The sequence below is a fragment of the Ahaetulla prasina genome, chromosome 2, assembly GCF_028640845.1.
Source record: "Ahaetulla prasina isolate Xishuangbanna chromosome 2, ASM2864084v1, whole genome shotgun sequence".
Lineage (NCBI taxonomy): Eukaryota > Metazoa > Chordata > Lepidosauria > Squamata > Colubridae > Ahaetulla > Ahaetulla prasina.
In genome coordinates this window covers 264,448,239-264,464,851 of record NC_080540.1, presented here as the reverse complement: position 1 = coordinate 264,464,851, position 16,613 = coordinate 264,448,239, and the positions used below count along the sequence as shown (strand labels likewise).

The 16,613-nt window shown below is 39.1% G+C and overlaps 1 protein-coding gene across 1 annotated transcript in view; it reads left to right on the top strand.

Moving 5' to 3' along the window:
• The first annotated feature begins 5,514 nt into the window (after nt 1–5,514).
• RASA1 (RAS p21 protein activator 1) overlaps nt 5,515–16,613 on the top strand; it is a 50,697-nt gene continuing 39,598 nt past the window's right edge. The window contains exon 1 of the mRNA XM_058168498.1: nt 5,515–6,316. Coding sequence (XP_058024481.1) covers nt 5,886–6,316 — 431 coding nt within the window. The 5' untranslated portion in view covers nt 5,515–5,885. The remainder of the gene's footprint in view (nt 6,317–16,613) is intronic.

Genomic DNA, 16,613 nt, shown 5'->3' with positions numbered 1-16,613 from the left:
TTCAGTAAGTTAATTATTGTTGAAGTCCTCATATTCTGGTACTATACCATTTTATAGTGAACAGCATTTATTTCACATATTAATTCATTATATTTAGTTATGTACTATTTTTTTCTTCCAAACTCAAATTACATAGTTAGGAGGCTGCTGCATATTGTATTCCCAAACACCACATCATAAATAATTTATTATTTGTTTTGCTGTATTTCTACACCACCTGAATTAAGATCATGTGACTACAGCCATTTGCCTCTCTAGAGAACAGTAAATGGACCACAATTTAACTGTAACCTAATTAATAATATCTCACAACTGTTCTGTGCTTTGAAAGTTTAATGGCACCATAGGGGTATGATTAAATATAATGGCATTTGCATTAATATTTTACATGAAACCAAAGTAGGGGAAAGGCCCAAAGGCAAATAATGCAACTTGTAAATCCGAGTGGTTATATTGGTAAAGATCACGGCACAGTTTTGCAGATAAAAAATACTTCATACACTCTAAATGCAGTTCTCAGTAGAAATTGCCAAGTATATTTTTAACCTGATTTCAGAATGTTGAATTTATTTGAAAAGGGCAGTTTTGCCTTAAAGGTTTAGTGAAGCATTGTAAAAAGACAATAAGAATTTTCAGAAAGGTTTAGAGATATACTTTATTGGTCATAAGCACATACTAAGCTTCTTCAAAGTATTTCTCTTCCTGTCTCTTTCTACTGAACCCGTAAGTTATTTTTTTATGCTCTGCTAAGTTTTGTGACTGAACTGTTATACCTGAAGCAAAATGTGTTGATGCATAATAGGGACTATGCACATTGTTGCTGACCTGCAGATATGTCATTTTTCTATTTAGAGCTTCTAAATATTTTTTCAGACCATTTAAATGTATAGATTGCATTTTTGATAGAGGATGTTTGGTAAGGTAAGGTAAAGCAAGGAAGATGCCTGGAAATTAAATGCATTCATTAACTGGCTATTTGTTTTAGTACCGTAACTATTTTCTAAACATTGTTCTAATTATAATACAGTTTTTATGTATTGGTCTCCAATGAGGCAAGATTCCAAAAAGCAATTAATTCTTAGATTGCATTATTTTACATTCCATGTATAGTTCCATCTTTTTTGTAATAACTAATCAATTTGTTGACAGAAAAAAAACATCAATGTCAATATGTTACAAGTTACATAGCTATAATATTAGTTGTATTTCAGCTTGCCATTTTATGCAACTTGCTAATCTGAATCCTCTCATCTGCTAAATTCACTTCTTCTTTGTAACTGAAACTACTTTAAGAATAAAGCAAGTTGCCAATTTACTCTGACACCTGTCATAAATTCTAACACTCCTAGATCATAAAGAGGTAGTATATAATTGTGTTAGCCTCACTTCATTAAAAATGAACTATTTTTTGGCTTACATAGTTTAATTTATATGCATGAACATTTTCTTTGCGCAACTGCTTAGAACAGTCATACAGGTAGTTTTCAACTTACAACCGGTGATTTAGCAACCATTCAAAGTTATGGCAGACCTCCAAAAGCTACTTAAGGCCTGATTTGGAGGTCCGCACCATCCCGTGGTGACATGACTGCATTTTGAGCACTTGAAAATCAGTTCACATTTATGGCTGTTGGCAGAGTCCCACATGAAATGATTGTTGACAATTTTACACCACTTGCTGATGTTTGCTTCCAGTTTCTGACCAAAACCACCCACTGGATAAAACGGATTCACTTAATGGCCACAGCATTTGCTTAACCACCACTTAACCAACTAACATCAACAATCCTACAATTTGGATAAAAGTATATTAGGTTTTTAGAGTGCCTTGGATCAGCGGTCTCCAACCTTCAGGGTTTGGCGGCCCAGTGAGAGGAAGAGAGAAGAGGGGAACAGGCCCAAACAAGTGGTGGGCCAGAATGCACACACATGTTGTGCAGTGTGCACAGGCCTGCCACTCACGCAAGTCAAGCTGTGCATGTGCGTACCAGCCCGCTACTTGCACTAGTCGAGCTGTGTGCATGCTGTCCTGCCACTCATGGAAGTCAAGTTATGTGCGTGCGTGTGCTCTGACCCACTGCTCTTGCAGCCCAGTTCTGAATGGGCCATGGCCTGGTACCAGGCTGCGACCCAGGGATTAGGGACTTCTGCTTTAGATTCTCCTTTCACCAATTTCCTGTTTTTCCTTCTTCCTAAATTAATTTTGTATGAAGCTTGTTTATTGTTGTTATCTCAGAACACTACAGAGTTTTGCTGTTGTTAATGAAAACATTTTTCTTCATACAACTGTATCAATACGCTAATATTTTCCCCTTTCCTGTGATAACTAGCATCTTAAATTAGAAAATATTAAACACAGAAGAAAGCATGTAATATACCCAAATATCAAGATGCAGAGAAGGGGAAAGTTTCATTAGCTCATTTGTACCTTCCTTTCTTCATCCATTCCCATTTTTCAACAAGAAAAAAATAAAGAAAAACATTATCCATTCTTATCACAATCATTCTGAAGTTCAATCCTTATTTCAAAACTGGATCAGGTAGGTTCCAATATAATGTAGAACAGAATTCTTCAAAATTACGGGTCATTCAAAATAAAAAATGCTAGTGGGTGCTGACTATTTCTCCTGCTTGGTTCCTATAAACCAGAGGTGGGCAATTAATTTTCCCCAAAAGCCATGAGTAATTGGGACTTGTTGTTATCACCCCAATCACCACCACCACCACTACTGGTCAGACAAGGACTATCAAAGGTCCGGATGTGGCCTATGGGCTGTAAAATGCTAGGTCTGCTGTAAACAATGGGAATAAATAGATAAAGGTTGCATTTTTTATCTCATCTACAAATCATCCATTTATTTATTTGTTGAGGGTTTTTAAACTGTATGACTGTAATTTTGTTGCTTGTATCCTTACGATTTATATTGATATTGATTGTTTCCTGATTGCTTATTTGTACCCTATGACTATCGTTAAGTGTTGTATCTTATGATTCTTGATGAAGGTTTCTTTTCTTATGTACACCAAGAGCATATGCACCAAGACAAATTCTTTGTGTGTCCAATCACACTTGACCAATAAAACATTCTATTCTATTCTAAAATTGTTAGATTCCAGAATCACTTTTTTGATTTTGATTTTCCCTCTCCCACTCCAAAACAGGGAGGGAAAAAAAGTTTAGAAAAACAAAAGTGGCGGCGTGGGATGGGGAGAAGCTTTTATATCAACTATGGCAGAGTTCCCCAACCTTTCTGGATTGGTGGCCCGGAGTGGGGGAAAGGGGGGGAAAAGAGGGGATGGTTTTGTTGGAGGGGCAGGCGCGTGCACATGTGCCCACATGAGCAACTGTTGCTTGCACAAGTGAGGCTGATAGCACACGCGCACACCACCTAGCCACTCATGCAGCCCGGTTGCAAATAGGCCATGGACCGGTAGTGGGCCGCAGCCCACAGATTGAGGACCCCTGACCTACGTGTTTTCAATGAGTCCTTTATTTTTGGATCTTGAGTCCCATTAACAGGCCTGTTCTATATGAATGTAAATTTTTAACAAAATACATTTCTGAAACACCAAATAGGAATATATTAATATATAGCCTCAGATCAAATAATTTTGAAAACAACTACAATACTATAATGAAATTTATACCTTTGGCATTAGAGAATGAGATACAAAGGATGCCTTGGTTCCAGCTCTACTGCCTGGAATGCTGCAATTTCTGCCAACCTTATCCATCCAGACTTGGGGAAGGGTTGAAATATTACTTGGTTGATTTATTGTTACTGTTTTTATATTTTTATTTTATGGTTGCTATTATTTTCAACATGCAGTAACCTGTCCAAAGTCTTTTGAATTGGGCAGGCTATCAACATTGAAAAATGAGTAAATATGCCCATAACATGTTGTGTCTTGTCCGCTCTCACCGCAGCCGGGGTCTGCTTATCTGCTCCCGAACACGGAGGAATGTATGCCTCTCGGCCCCAGTCCTGGCTCCATGCCCAGACAAGCTGCAGAGGAGGGGGCACCTCCCGGTCCCAGCCCTGGGTCCATGCCCAAGCAGGCTGCAGAGGAGGGAGCATCCCCCGGCCCCAGCCCTGGCTCCATGCCCAGGCAAACGGAGCAGCTAGACCCCTCCCCCTCCTCCACAGCATGTGAGCCTGAGGAAAGTTTACTTCCAACAGCTGATTGGAGTGACCCTCCCATCAGAAGATTGGATAGGTGGAGGCAACAGAAGGAAGGGAGGGGCAGGCCTTAATGAGTGCTGAGTCATGGAGCCACACCCCATGGCCTATATAAAGGATCTGCTTTCTGGCAGTCTCTGAGTCAGGCAAAGTCTAAACATATCTTGCTGAAGTCACTTACTGGTCTCCTGCCTGCTCTGAGGACTTTGCTAGGACTTTGGGCAGAGCTGCAGAGGCAAGCCTGATTCGGATTTCCCTGACCCGGCCGTCAGCGGAGGAGTGGGACACGACATCACACATGGATAGATGTTTCTGCACCCAGTTATAGGCAAGCTGCCTTTGATGTAAGAGTCACCTGCACAGAGATAAATACATACAGACCTGTGTTTGCTGAGCTTGATGACATCTTACTGGGGTTACATCCAAGAAGCTTGGGCCAGCAATAATCCTATTTGTAAATCGCAGCAAGCAAGAAAACAGCACATTAACACACAATCTTGAGGCATATTATCACATTTAACTAGCTTGAATTTTGTGGACCAGAGGACCAGAGGCAAATACCATTACCACACCCACTGATTCATCTTTATCAGTGTTTTTCAACCTTGGTAACTTTTAAGCATGTGGACTTCAAGTTGCCAAAGTTGAGAAAGACTGAGCTATACCACGATATCCATTGTGGGAGCGACAATAGCCTTTTGCTTTGCCTCACCTTAACTACAAAGTCAAGTGTGGCAGTCGCACTAAAGAAAAAAAAAATCAGGCCTATTTAAAATATGGCAGAGATTTTTGTGGGTGAGAAATCTTTTGGAGAACCAAGAACCTTTCTCAGAAATAGAAATAGCACTTAGACTTATATACCACTTCACAGTGCTTTATAGGTGGTTTACAGAGTCAGCATATTGCCCCCATCAATTTGGGTCTTCATTTTACCGATCTCGGAACGTTGGAAGGCTGAGTCAACCTTGAGACTGGTGAGATTCGAACTGCCAAATTGCAGGCAGCGGGCAGTCAAGAAAGCCTCTATAGCTCATGAACTCTAAATCTGTCTCCGCAATCGGATTAAACTGGCAGACTGCGCTGTTGCCTCTGCACTACTACGAGTCTCTTTCAAGTTCTGACACTCGGAAACGAGGCGCTCCCTGCTGAGTTACTGATCGCGCCTTCTTTTCCCAACAGGACCAGGGGCGCCTCCTGCCTTCCCTGAAAGCCCAGCTTGCCCCGAGAACTGCCTCGCCGCTGCCGCAGTTCTTTCCGCGCTTTTCCTCATGGCAAACAGTGGCGGCCCAAAGGACGCGCATGCGCCTGGGAAAAAAAAAATCGGATGGGGGCGTGTGAAGGAGAGGAGCGGCAAGTGGAAAGACTAGGGGCGCTGCCGCCTCGCAGCAGCCCACTGTGAGTCCAAGAAGGGAGGCCGGGCGAGGGAGCGCGAGAGACGCTGAAAGAGCCGCCGCCTTCGGTGCCAGAGGCGGAATGTCACGCCCCCCACCTCAGGAACTGACTTGAGTGCTTGGCTACCGGGCGGCTCTCCCATTGTTCCCATTCCGCGCCTCAGGCGGCTCAGGTCCACCGGTTCCCTCCCTTCCCCGCTGAGAGGCGAAGGCGGGGAACAGCTCTCTCTCCCCCTGTGCCTCTCGGCCGCCTCCTCCCGGCTGCAGGCTGTCCCATTAAAGGCGGGGAAGGGGTGGGAGGAGCCGGAGCAGCATGATGGCGGCGGCCGAGGCTGGCGGCGAAGAGGGGAGCTCGGGAGCGGCCGGCGAAGCGGGGGGACATTGCCCACCCGCCGCCAACGCAGCCCCTCGCAGCGGGAGCACCAAGAGCGCGGCGGCGGTTCTTCTGGGAGGCTCCGGCCTGAATGCTGCTTCTGCCCCGGGCTCGCTCGCGGTGGGCTCCAGGCCTGCCCCTGCGGAGATGTCCAAGGGGCCGCTAGCGGCGACACTACCGCTTTCCGAGAGCGGCGGCGGCGGCGGTACAGCCGTTAGTACTGCCGGGAGCTTCCCTCCTCTGCCGCCGCCTCCGCAGCCGCCGCTTCCGGCCGGGGGACTGAGCACCGTGGATGAAGGCGACTCTCTTGACGGGCCCGAGTACGAAGAAGAGGAGGTGGCCATCCCACTGAACGCGCCCCCCACGAACCAGTGAGTATGTCCCCCGCCACCCACCCACCCCCCATCCAGGCTAAGGATTCCGATGAGGATCCTTCCCAAAAGTCTCGGTTTCTAGCACCGCACCCGGTGGAAGTGTATTGTGTATGTCAAACTCTAAGCAAGTCCTGAAAGTTTCTTTGCGCCGCCTCTTTCTCTTCCCGCATCCCGTTGGAAGCTGCTTAGTCAACTGCCTGCTTGCCTGGAAAAACTGAAAATCTAAGGATTAAATCTTTCCTCCGTCCCTTCGCTTGAAAATAATAAGAAGCTCGCATTTGACATTTTTCCTTCGCTTTTGCCTAAGGCTCCCCAAAGTGGGCGTTTTCCCAAAGCTTAACCTTAGCTTTAAAAGTCCTCAATATTTTCATCTAAGGAATCCATGACTGAAACCAAAAATGCTGTAAGAGACTTGCTTGTCTTTTAACTATGGCATTTTCTGCATATAAAGGTTGCTGCCATGGTGTAACACACTTTATATGCAAAGCTTTTCAAGGAAGATGTAAAATAGCAAAAAATAGTAGTAACATTTCTCTGAAATAACTAATATAAATAAATACAGCTTATCACTCTTTGCATCTGGTAACCTGTCTCTGACATTAAAAGTGTCACTATCTATTGAGTTTAGACAGAAAATGTTTTTAAATAGATATTTTCTAATGAATGAAAGAAATAAAGTTTTGTATTCTGATAATGGATTAACTTTGAAAGGGGCAGAGATGTTGATCCTGACATCAGAACAGGTTCATGTGGGGACTGAGAAGCTTTAGGTATTTACAACTGCAAAGCTTTAAACCAGCTTTCTGCTGTGTATTTAAAAAACAATGGGAAGTAGTTTAGGTTTTCAAAGGAGGCAAAATATGCTTCATCTCATCCATTGCAGCTAGTGTATAATCCAATGACTTTTTATTTCCAAAGAAACTTCAGTCTTCCTTTTATGAGCAGGACATTGCACTAGATAAATTAGATAAAAATTGTTCATCTATTAACAATTGAGTTTATTGAAGTGGCACATAGTTGCTCTACAGCCTCATTTGCTAAAATGATTTTTGAAGCCTGAATACTATTTCTAAGTCAAAACTATTATAACAAAACAGATGTTTTATTTAGGATGGTCATAGCTGATGCCATAATAAACCTAGCATAGATGCAAAATTGAAATGATTTAGTGCCTTTCTGGAAAATATGGATGTATCCAATCACCTAGTATGTTCCTTTCCTGAAAAAAACCAAATGTATTGGTGACAAATTATAACTATTTTGAATCCATGTATTGTCTTCTTCCAGTAGTAGCCTTATAATCATTTTTATAAAAATACTATTCCTGAAAAGATTTCTCCTTGAAAAATAAACGACAAATCTGCATCCAAATACTTCAAGAGAAGCACTTATATTATGTCACATTATGTTTACATTATGTATATAATATGAATTTACAAAAATGAGAATTTCTGACATTTGAATAATTGCAGTAAAATAGATTAAATGGATATTTAGGGGTAATGCCTTTATTGAATTAAGGCAGTTATTTGTTGAGAGTTGGGTGGTGTACATGAATTATTGAGTTAGGCAGCATGGAAGTTTAATAAATTATTATTAATGGATAATCTGTGTACCCAACTACACTCTTAGATCAAAAGTTAACTGAATGCTACTTTGTATACCACCACAAATGGTCAGTTTTGGTGAGATTGGCAGCTATATAAATTCATTAATGAAAATATTTTATCTTATATATGTGTGCAGTTGCTTTATTAACAGGATAACTATAAAAGTGTTAAAGTAATATCTCTGGAGCTGTTAGATACAATGGCTTCATAAAGGTGACCAGTATTTGGATCTGAAAAATATATCTTAGCTCTGAACAGGTTGTTCCTTAAAGGAACCATTCCATTTCCTGGACTCACATGTTACTTGTGCAGGCATAGGAAAATACCTGTTAAGAGTTGAGGGGGTGGCAATAGGATATATAACCACTGATTTTTAACTTACTTAACCAATGCCTATTTTCTAAATTAAGAGAAAGACCAGCTGCCAGTAGGAATAGAAAGTGCCCGTGCTAGATCCAAATACTGTACACCTGCAGATCTTTACTTCTTTGCAGCCATTGTGGGAGGTCTGCTCACAGAGTCTTTCTGTAGCACTTGTTGACAAGTCTGCTACTGTGATATGAAAAATGAAATGTGGTAATTTAGGGAGGTTGGGAAATTGAAAATTAATATGTTGCTTAGACAAATCCCTGAAATATTCTAGCTCTAGAAATTGCATGCTAGTGAAAAAGGGGGAAATTGTGTGTCCTTCCCATCAGCACCACCCCCAGTTGGTGTCAGTTGGAATTTAGGTTTGGTTGTCCTTCACAATAGATTCTTTTTCCTCTGCTTCCTTTGCACAACTCTGTCTGGCTGCTATACAGGTAGTCCTTGACTTAGAACAGTTCACTTAGTGACCATTCAAAATTACATCACTGAAAAAAGTGACAAGACCGTTTATGACCACTGCAGCATCCCCATAGTCATGTGATCAAAATTCAGACACTTAGCAACTGACTCATATTTATGACCTTTGCAGTGTCCTGGGATCATGGGATCACTTTTTTGTGACCTTCTAAAAAGCAAAGGCAATGGGGAAGCCAGATTCACTTAAAAACTACGCTAGTAACTTAAATGACTGCAGTGATTCAGTTAACAACTATGGCAAGCAAGGTCATAAAATGGGGCAAAGCTCACTTAGCAAACATAAAGTCTCATATATGCAACATAAATTTTGGACTCAGTTGGGGTCATAAAGCAAGGATTGCCTGTACAGTATACTTGGACATACAAACTCAGCGGAGCTTGACTTTTAAGTCAGCATAGAATCACTATAAAATTATTAAACTGTTTGCACAGTTTTATTATTAATTATTTTAATTACTGTGTAATCGGAAAAATACATTTGAAGCAACATTTTGAAAAGAGTTGTTGTATATATCAACTTCAATGGCATACTGTTCTATGTAAACTTTTTATATATTGCTTACTTATGTATAAAATGTAAGTTATAAATATCCCATAGAAAAAACAGGAAATTAATACAATATTGAAATTAAATGAACATCAAAACTTTATTGTTTTGTCTGAATGCTGCCCACCATCTATGGAATTAAATGCAAGTGTTTTTTCAGTAGGGCAAGATTTTATTTTTGATAGTAGAGTTGTAGAAGGAATTAATTTGGTTTTTATTTTTTAAAAGGGAAAATTAGTAATTATGCACACACCATTATATAGAAAAGATTCTCACTAGCAAAATTTAATTGATCTTGTCTTGATAATGTAAAATTTTAAAGTGATACTTGGTATACTTTTCCTTTGTAGAAATGATTCAGGATGACTTGTACAGATATTTAGTATGCTTTATGATTAGAGCTGATATTACAACAAAGTATCTGGGAATTTTGGATGTAAGTTATTTATATAATCTATATCCTGCCTTTATTATTTTTGGAAATAACTACAGAAGATGAATATATCCAACACACTTTTCTCCTATTTTCCTCACAACAATCCTGTAATATATTAATAAACCTCGTGAGAAAATTATTTCAATTTGAGAGAATGAAGATATTAAGCCCTGTGTGTAAAAATATTTTATAATACTTCACAGTGCAGTTGTAAGTACAGAGGATGATTTAAAATTCAAAGTTATTTTTCAAAACATGTGCTTGAGATTTCAAGATGCAAGTAAATTTACAGTCTGATATATATGCTCTAGCAAGATACTAAAATATTGAGAACTATTCCAAGAGTATTTTGTTTGGAAATATTAGTTTGATACATTTTAATTTGGGAACTATAGGGAAGGGTAAATGAATCTCAAGTTTAGTTTTGATACAGTATTTATAATTGTGTTGAAATTAATTTTTTTGACATGTTTACATTATGAAAAGTTTCAAGTAGATACAGGTAGTCTTTGACGTACAACCAATCATTTAGTGACTCTTCAAAGTTATAACAGCATTGAAAAGAATGGCTCATTACTGGCAACTGTAGTAGCATCTTCATGGTCACTTTATTAAAATTTGGACGTGTGGCAACTGGCATGTATTTATGATGTTTGCAGTATCTCAGGGGCATGTGATCATTTATTTGTGACCCCCTGACAAATAAAGTCAATGAGGGAAACCAGATTCACTTAACAGCTATGTAACTAACTTAAATACAGTGATTCACTTAACAACTGTGACTAGAAAACTGGGCAAAACTCACTTAACAGTTGTCTTTTTTAGCAATGGAAACTTTCAATCAATTGTGGTCAGAAGTCAAGGACTATCTACCTCAAAAGGAAAATTTAAACTCTTTTAGATTTGAAAAAATAGGCATAATCGTATATTTATTATTTATTTATTTATTTATTTGATTTTTATACCGCCCTTCTCCCGAAGGACTCAGGGCGGTGTACAGGCAAAATAAAACAAACAATACAAAGTACAATTTAAAATGCGATTTAAAAAACTTATTTAAATTAGCCTGGAAATTTAAAATTTACCATATATATATATTATTAGCTTGATTAGCTTGATTGTGAGGCTCGTGAGAAAAAGTTACATTTCAGTAATATAAACTTACTTGCTACTTCAGATTTAAATATTGTGGCATCTAATTTTCTTGCTGGTTTGTAATTTTTTATTATTATAATATATAGATGCATAACTAGAACACCCATAAAAAGATAGTGCATTGTGGAATTGTGATTTCTTTCCCAATTGAATAATATATTTTGCATCCTGCAGCTGTGTGTGGAACTGTGGGTTGTAATCTGATATACATTTATATTGGAATAAGTACTTACAAACTCATTAGGATGAATCAAAGGGTAAAGGGACATGGACAATATAGATGAGAATGTTTGATTTTATTTTGATCACCACATGGCTACTACAATGAGTTATACATAATTTTACCTTTGAAGACAGCTTGGAGGCCGTAACTGATGCAGAACTGAATAGCCATATGCCTCCTCTGGGAAACCCATTATTCATTTATTTGCTTTGTCTATATACCACCTATTCATGAAAGTTCTTGGCAGCTAGCAATCAAAAACATCACCAAGTCAACCTTTCACAAAATAGTAAATAAACCCACTGATAAAATAACCATAGTTATCAAATAATACAAAAAAGAGAATATACAATATATATAAGTGGCTGCTGAATTCAGATCTTCAATCATAGCATACCCTTCTCCTTAGCTTGATGGAATAACCACATCTTAACTGTTGTCTGCAAATATGAGAAGACTGGATCTTCATAGGCAGGGGATTCCAGAAAATATAACCTTGACCAAAATACCTGGTCACTTGGACTGTTGCATTTTGTACTAACTGTACTTTCTGAACTTATGCTAACTTTACCTATGCTTCCTGAGAATACCCCATGTACAGCATATTGCAGCAATCCAAACAGAAGGTAACTGAGTCACAAGTGATTGAATAGGGTTTTCTAATCCAGAAATGATTAGAATTGGCAAGCAAGACATAGCTGTACAAAAAACATCTTAGCTGCAGCTACCACCTTCTAATAGGTCAAGCGTTTAGTCCAGAGGTACTCTCATTCTTGCAAACCATCTCTGAATGGGAATAAAATTCCTTTCAGAGTCAAATATATTTTCATGGAATTATTTGGTCCATATAAACGAAATTCAGTCCAGTTCGGAGGTATCCAGTCAGGGCTTCATGTGACAGTCTCCAGGGATTGGGTCAACACTTATGCTGTATAAGCATATGTATAAACTGCTTATCATAAGCATATATAACATCCGTTGCCAACAGATGACGCTCCCCCCCTTCTCTTGTGGCTTCATGTAATTGTTAAAAAGAAGTGGAGAGAATAAATATCTACCTAACAAAGTAGATACCTCGAAGGAGATCTTTCTATCCCCCTCCTCCAAGATTGGAACCATCACCTGAAAAAGGAAGAGCACTACTGGACAAGAGTATGTCCAATACCCCAAAGGAAGTCCAGAAGAATAGGAGGTTTGCAGTGTCCAAATCCCAATTTGTTGAAAAATTATCCAGAAGTGCAAGTGAAACGAATAGTTTTCATGCTGTACCCAGATCCAACCAGATTGCCAAAATGTAACAAAGTTACATCAATTTTATGGTGCTACACTGTTTATCAGTGGACCTCTGAGCCTAATTCAGAACACTGGCAATTCCCTAGAGCCCTATGTCATATGGACTGGGTTAGAGTGGAGCTATTTCACTAACATGTCTACATGCTTGAAGTTTGATTATGAACAGAGAGCTTGCTACCCTGACATGAAGTAGGAGGCTGTGGAGCAGAAGGAAAATCTTTTCCATAGCAGTCTGTCCATTACTAAATGTCCTAGTATAAATAGCATCTTCTAACATTCTTTTTCAGCAGGTCTTTAGCCAAGAATTAATATTTTAAACAGCTTACCTAGTATTCTTTATATTTAAGTATTTCCTTTAAATATTTTCTTAATTGTTTTGTACTGCCCAGAGCCTGAAGACTGGTATAATACTTAATTATTGTAAAATGAATGAATAATAAAGACTTCATTTAGAGGATCTATAGGTAGTCCTTGAATTACAATCATTTGTTCAGAGAATATTCAAAATAATGTTACTGAAAGAGGGAAACTTAAGACCAGTGCACAAGACTGTGGCTGTCTCAGCATCCCCACTGTAATGTGAACATGATTGGGGTACTTAGGTGCCTGGCTCATGATTACAATATTGTAGCAAGCTGTGGTCTTATTATCTCTTATTTGTGACCTTCCCTACCAGCTTTCCACAAGCAAAGTCAAACTGCCATAAGTCTATCCCACTGCTTTTTCTTTTTCAAGGAGCCTCAGTACAAAATGTGAAATTCCAGGGATTTTGTACTCTGAGCACCCACCTATATGCCCCTACCACCCTTATTGGCACAGTCAAGCTCCCTAGCAATATGGAACCCACCATGTTCTGTAACACCTACATGCAACACCCATCTATCCCCCTGCAGCACCGATGCATCTTCCATGCTCCTTGCTTGAAGCTCCCACATCGTCCTACTTAACACTCTGTATGATCCTGGAGTTACAACAGCCGCCATGATTGTTGTCGCTAAGCAATGTGGTTATAGGTCATCATACTTGGAAATGGAAATGGAAACTTAGTTGGCATTATAAGTTGAGGACCCCTTACCGTAGCTATATACAGTATTATATAACTTTCTACGAAATAATGTTTAATTAGGGAGCAGCAGAAGTAAAAATTTCCTAGAAGGCAGATTGGTTGTAAATCTTTGCATTTAGCAATTGTGCATTGTGTAACAACACAACATAATTTTAAATATATAGATCTTTTAATACGTTTTGCATATAGATATGCAGGTGGTCCAAAGAACTAATACAAGTACCCATAATTTGACTGCTAGATGCAAACCTAGAGTTTAAGTGTAGAATCTGTTTTGGGTGTATACTGATTACAATTTCCTTCACTCACATAGATCATTAATTTAAAGTTGCTGCAAATGTTAAGAGCTCAAATTTCTTTATGTATTAATGATAAAGAAATATTTCTTTGCAACCTCATCCCCATAGTAAGGGCTGACAGATGACTAAGAGAAAAAGAGAGTAATTTTTACAGGCTAATTTTTTATTCCCAATTGCAAAAGACAAGATGGTGCAATACAATATACATTTTTTCAAAATACTTACACATTAAAAAGAAAAAATAATACACTTAATTATTGAGCAACAAAAGAGGGCTCATTAACTAAAGCAAATATTTTTTTAAATGAACAATTGGAATAATGCTTAAATTGATAGGTAGAAGAGAAAAGATAAAGGAAAGAAATTGATAGTTGCATAAGATTTAAGTGGAAATTAGTCAAGTGATAAAAATTAAGATGACAAATGGGAATAAAAATCAGTAGCAAGAGTGTGGAATGATTACAGTGATATTTTATAAATAGTACAGTATGCATCACCTTTATGTCTCTGCCTACTGTAGCCTTAAGGATCCTGGCATCTTCCTAAAAGCTTGTGATCAAGGAAATTGATTCAAGGATTACCTGATTCAGAAATCTGTTAAATCACTACTTTCAAGCTTTTCCTTATCAAAGTATTACCTGAGCAAGTAGCAGATGGTATTTTTTCTTTAAAAAAACAAAACTTTTTCCTGTACTGTATACTAACACTTTTTTGTGGACTGTGTTTTCTGTTAGCATGTAAGAGGCAGAATTGAGGAGAATTTTGAATTGGAAACAAGATAAGTTAAAGACATTCTTCTTAAATGTTACTATACTCTAAATTACTCTATTGTATTCTACACATTGTGCTGAACTGGATCACAGATGTAATGATTTGTCTTATAGTTGTGCTGGGAGAAATCATGCAAGAGTTATGAAGTATTAAGCTGCAGGATTTCTCTCATTGCAATCACATCAGGAATCGTAACTTGATAGGAATTTTTGAAAACATATGCTTCTTATAGATGATCCTGTAGACTTTTTTGAATCAATGGGTTTGCAGAGGGGTATGAGAAAATATTTGGGTGGGTGAGTGATATATGTTAATAAAAGAGAGAGAGACAGACTCGGTTTATTGTTCTAACTATGGCAAATGGCATCCCAGAATAATGGGCGTGATGGAATATCTAGTATGCATCACAAATATAATGTTGATTTGGAGTTTGATGTAATACATTTAAAAATCTGGGAAACTTAAATAACGCAAACATTCTTGGATACAGTTGTTTTATATATGAAGCTAGGTATGATGATAGGTATTAATGTAGTTGAAACCTATGTTAGTTTAAGGCATGGGTGTCAAACTCATTCGTGTCATGTTATGTATTGTGTATTTTTTGCCTTTGCGGAGCCAGGTTGGCTGTGGCCTATGTGTGACACATCTGGCCCGCAGGCCACCAGTTTGATAGGCCTGGTTTAAGGTAACCAGGTCAACTAAAAAGGTAAAAGGGTTTTGCTAGCATCTTTTCAGACCAATCCAATTGATTAAAAGGCAAAGCTTTTTTTGACTTACAGCTCAGTTTATTTATTTATTTTATTTATTTTTCGTATTTTTATACCGCCCTATCTCCCTAGGGACTCAGGGCGGTTTACAGGCAGATAAAAAATACATATAAATACAAAATAAAACATCAATTAAAAAACTTATTCCAAATAGCCGAATAATTAAAAATAACAGTATACATAATAAAACCCATTAAAACCAGTTTAAATTTAAAATCTAAAATCTAGTCCAGTCCTGCGCAGATGAATAGATGAGTTTTAAGCTCGCGGCGAAAGGTTCGGAGGTCCGGAAGTTGACGAAGTCCTGGGGGAAGCTCATTCCAAAGGGTGGGAGCCCCCACAGAGAAGGCCCTTCCCCTGGGTGTCGCCAGAGGGCACTGCCTAGCCGACGGCACCCTGAGGAGTCCCTCTCTGTGAGAGCGCACGGGTCAGTGAGAGGTATTCGGTAGCAGCAGACGGTCCCGTAAATAGCCCGGCCCTATGCCATGGAGCGCTTTGAAGATCATTACCAAAACCTTGAAGCATACCCGGAAGGCCACAGGTAGCCAGTGCAGTCTGCGCAGGAGGGGTGTCACATGGGAGCCACGAGGGGCTCCCTCTATCACCCGCGCAGCCGCATTCTGAACCACCTGGAGCCTCCGGGTGCTCCTCAAGGGGAGCCCCATGTAAAGAGCATTACAGTAATCCAGACGAGACGTCACGAGAGCGTGAGTGACCGTGCATAGGGCATCCCGGTCTAGAAAGGGGCGCAACTGGCGAACCAGGCGAACCTGGTAAAAAGCTCTCCTGGAGACGGCCGTCAAATGGTCTTCAAAAGACAGCCGTTCATCCAGGATCAGATGCATGAAGTGGCTAAACTGATGTAGAATTTAAATTGGGATCAGATGGGGAAGAAGAATGGACGAAGACAGTGTGGTTTATGTGTAAAACTGAAGTACAACTTCGGAAAAAAAATCAACAGAAATACTTTCATTAACATACTCTATGTGAACATTTTAGACCTGTCAAATATATAACTTAAAATATGTGGAATTTTATTCTGATTATCTGTTAGAGTCACAATGTTGTAATTCATTGCATTCTTGCAAGGAAGGAAACATATGTTTTGTACTTATAGAAGCATCTCTCCCCAACTGTTTCTACCCATCTTATCCAATTTAGCAGGAAGGGTGTGCTCTGAATACTAACACAACTGGTGGGGCCAAGAAGGAGAACATTTTCTGCATAGCACCTGCCCTTTGAAATATCATTTCCCCTGAAGTTAGATTGGCCCTGTAC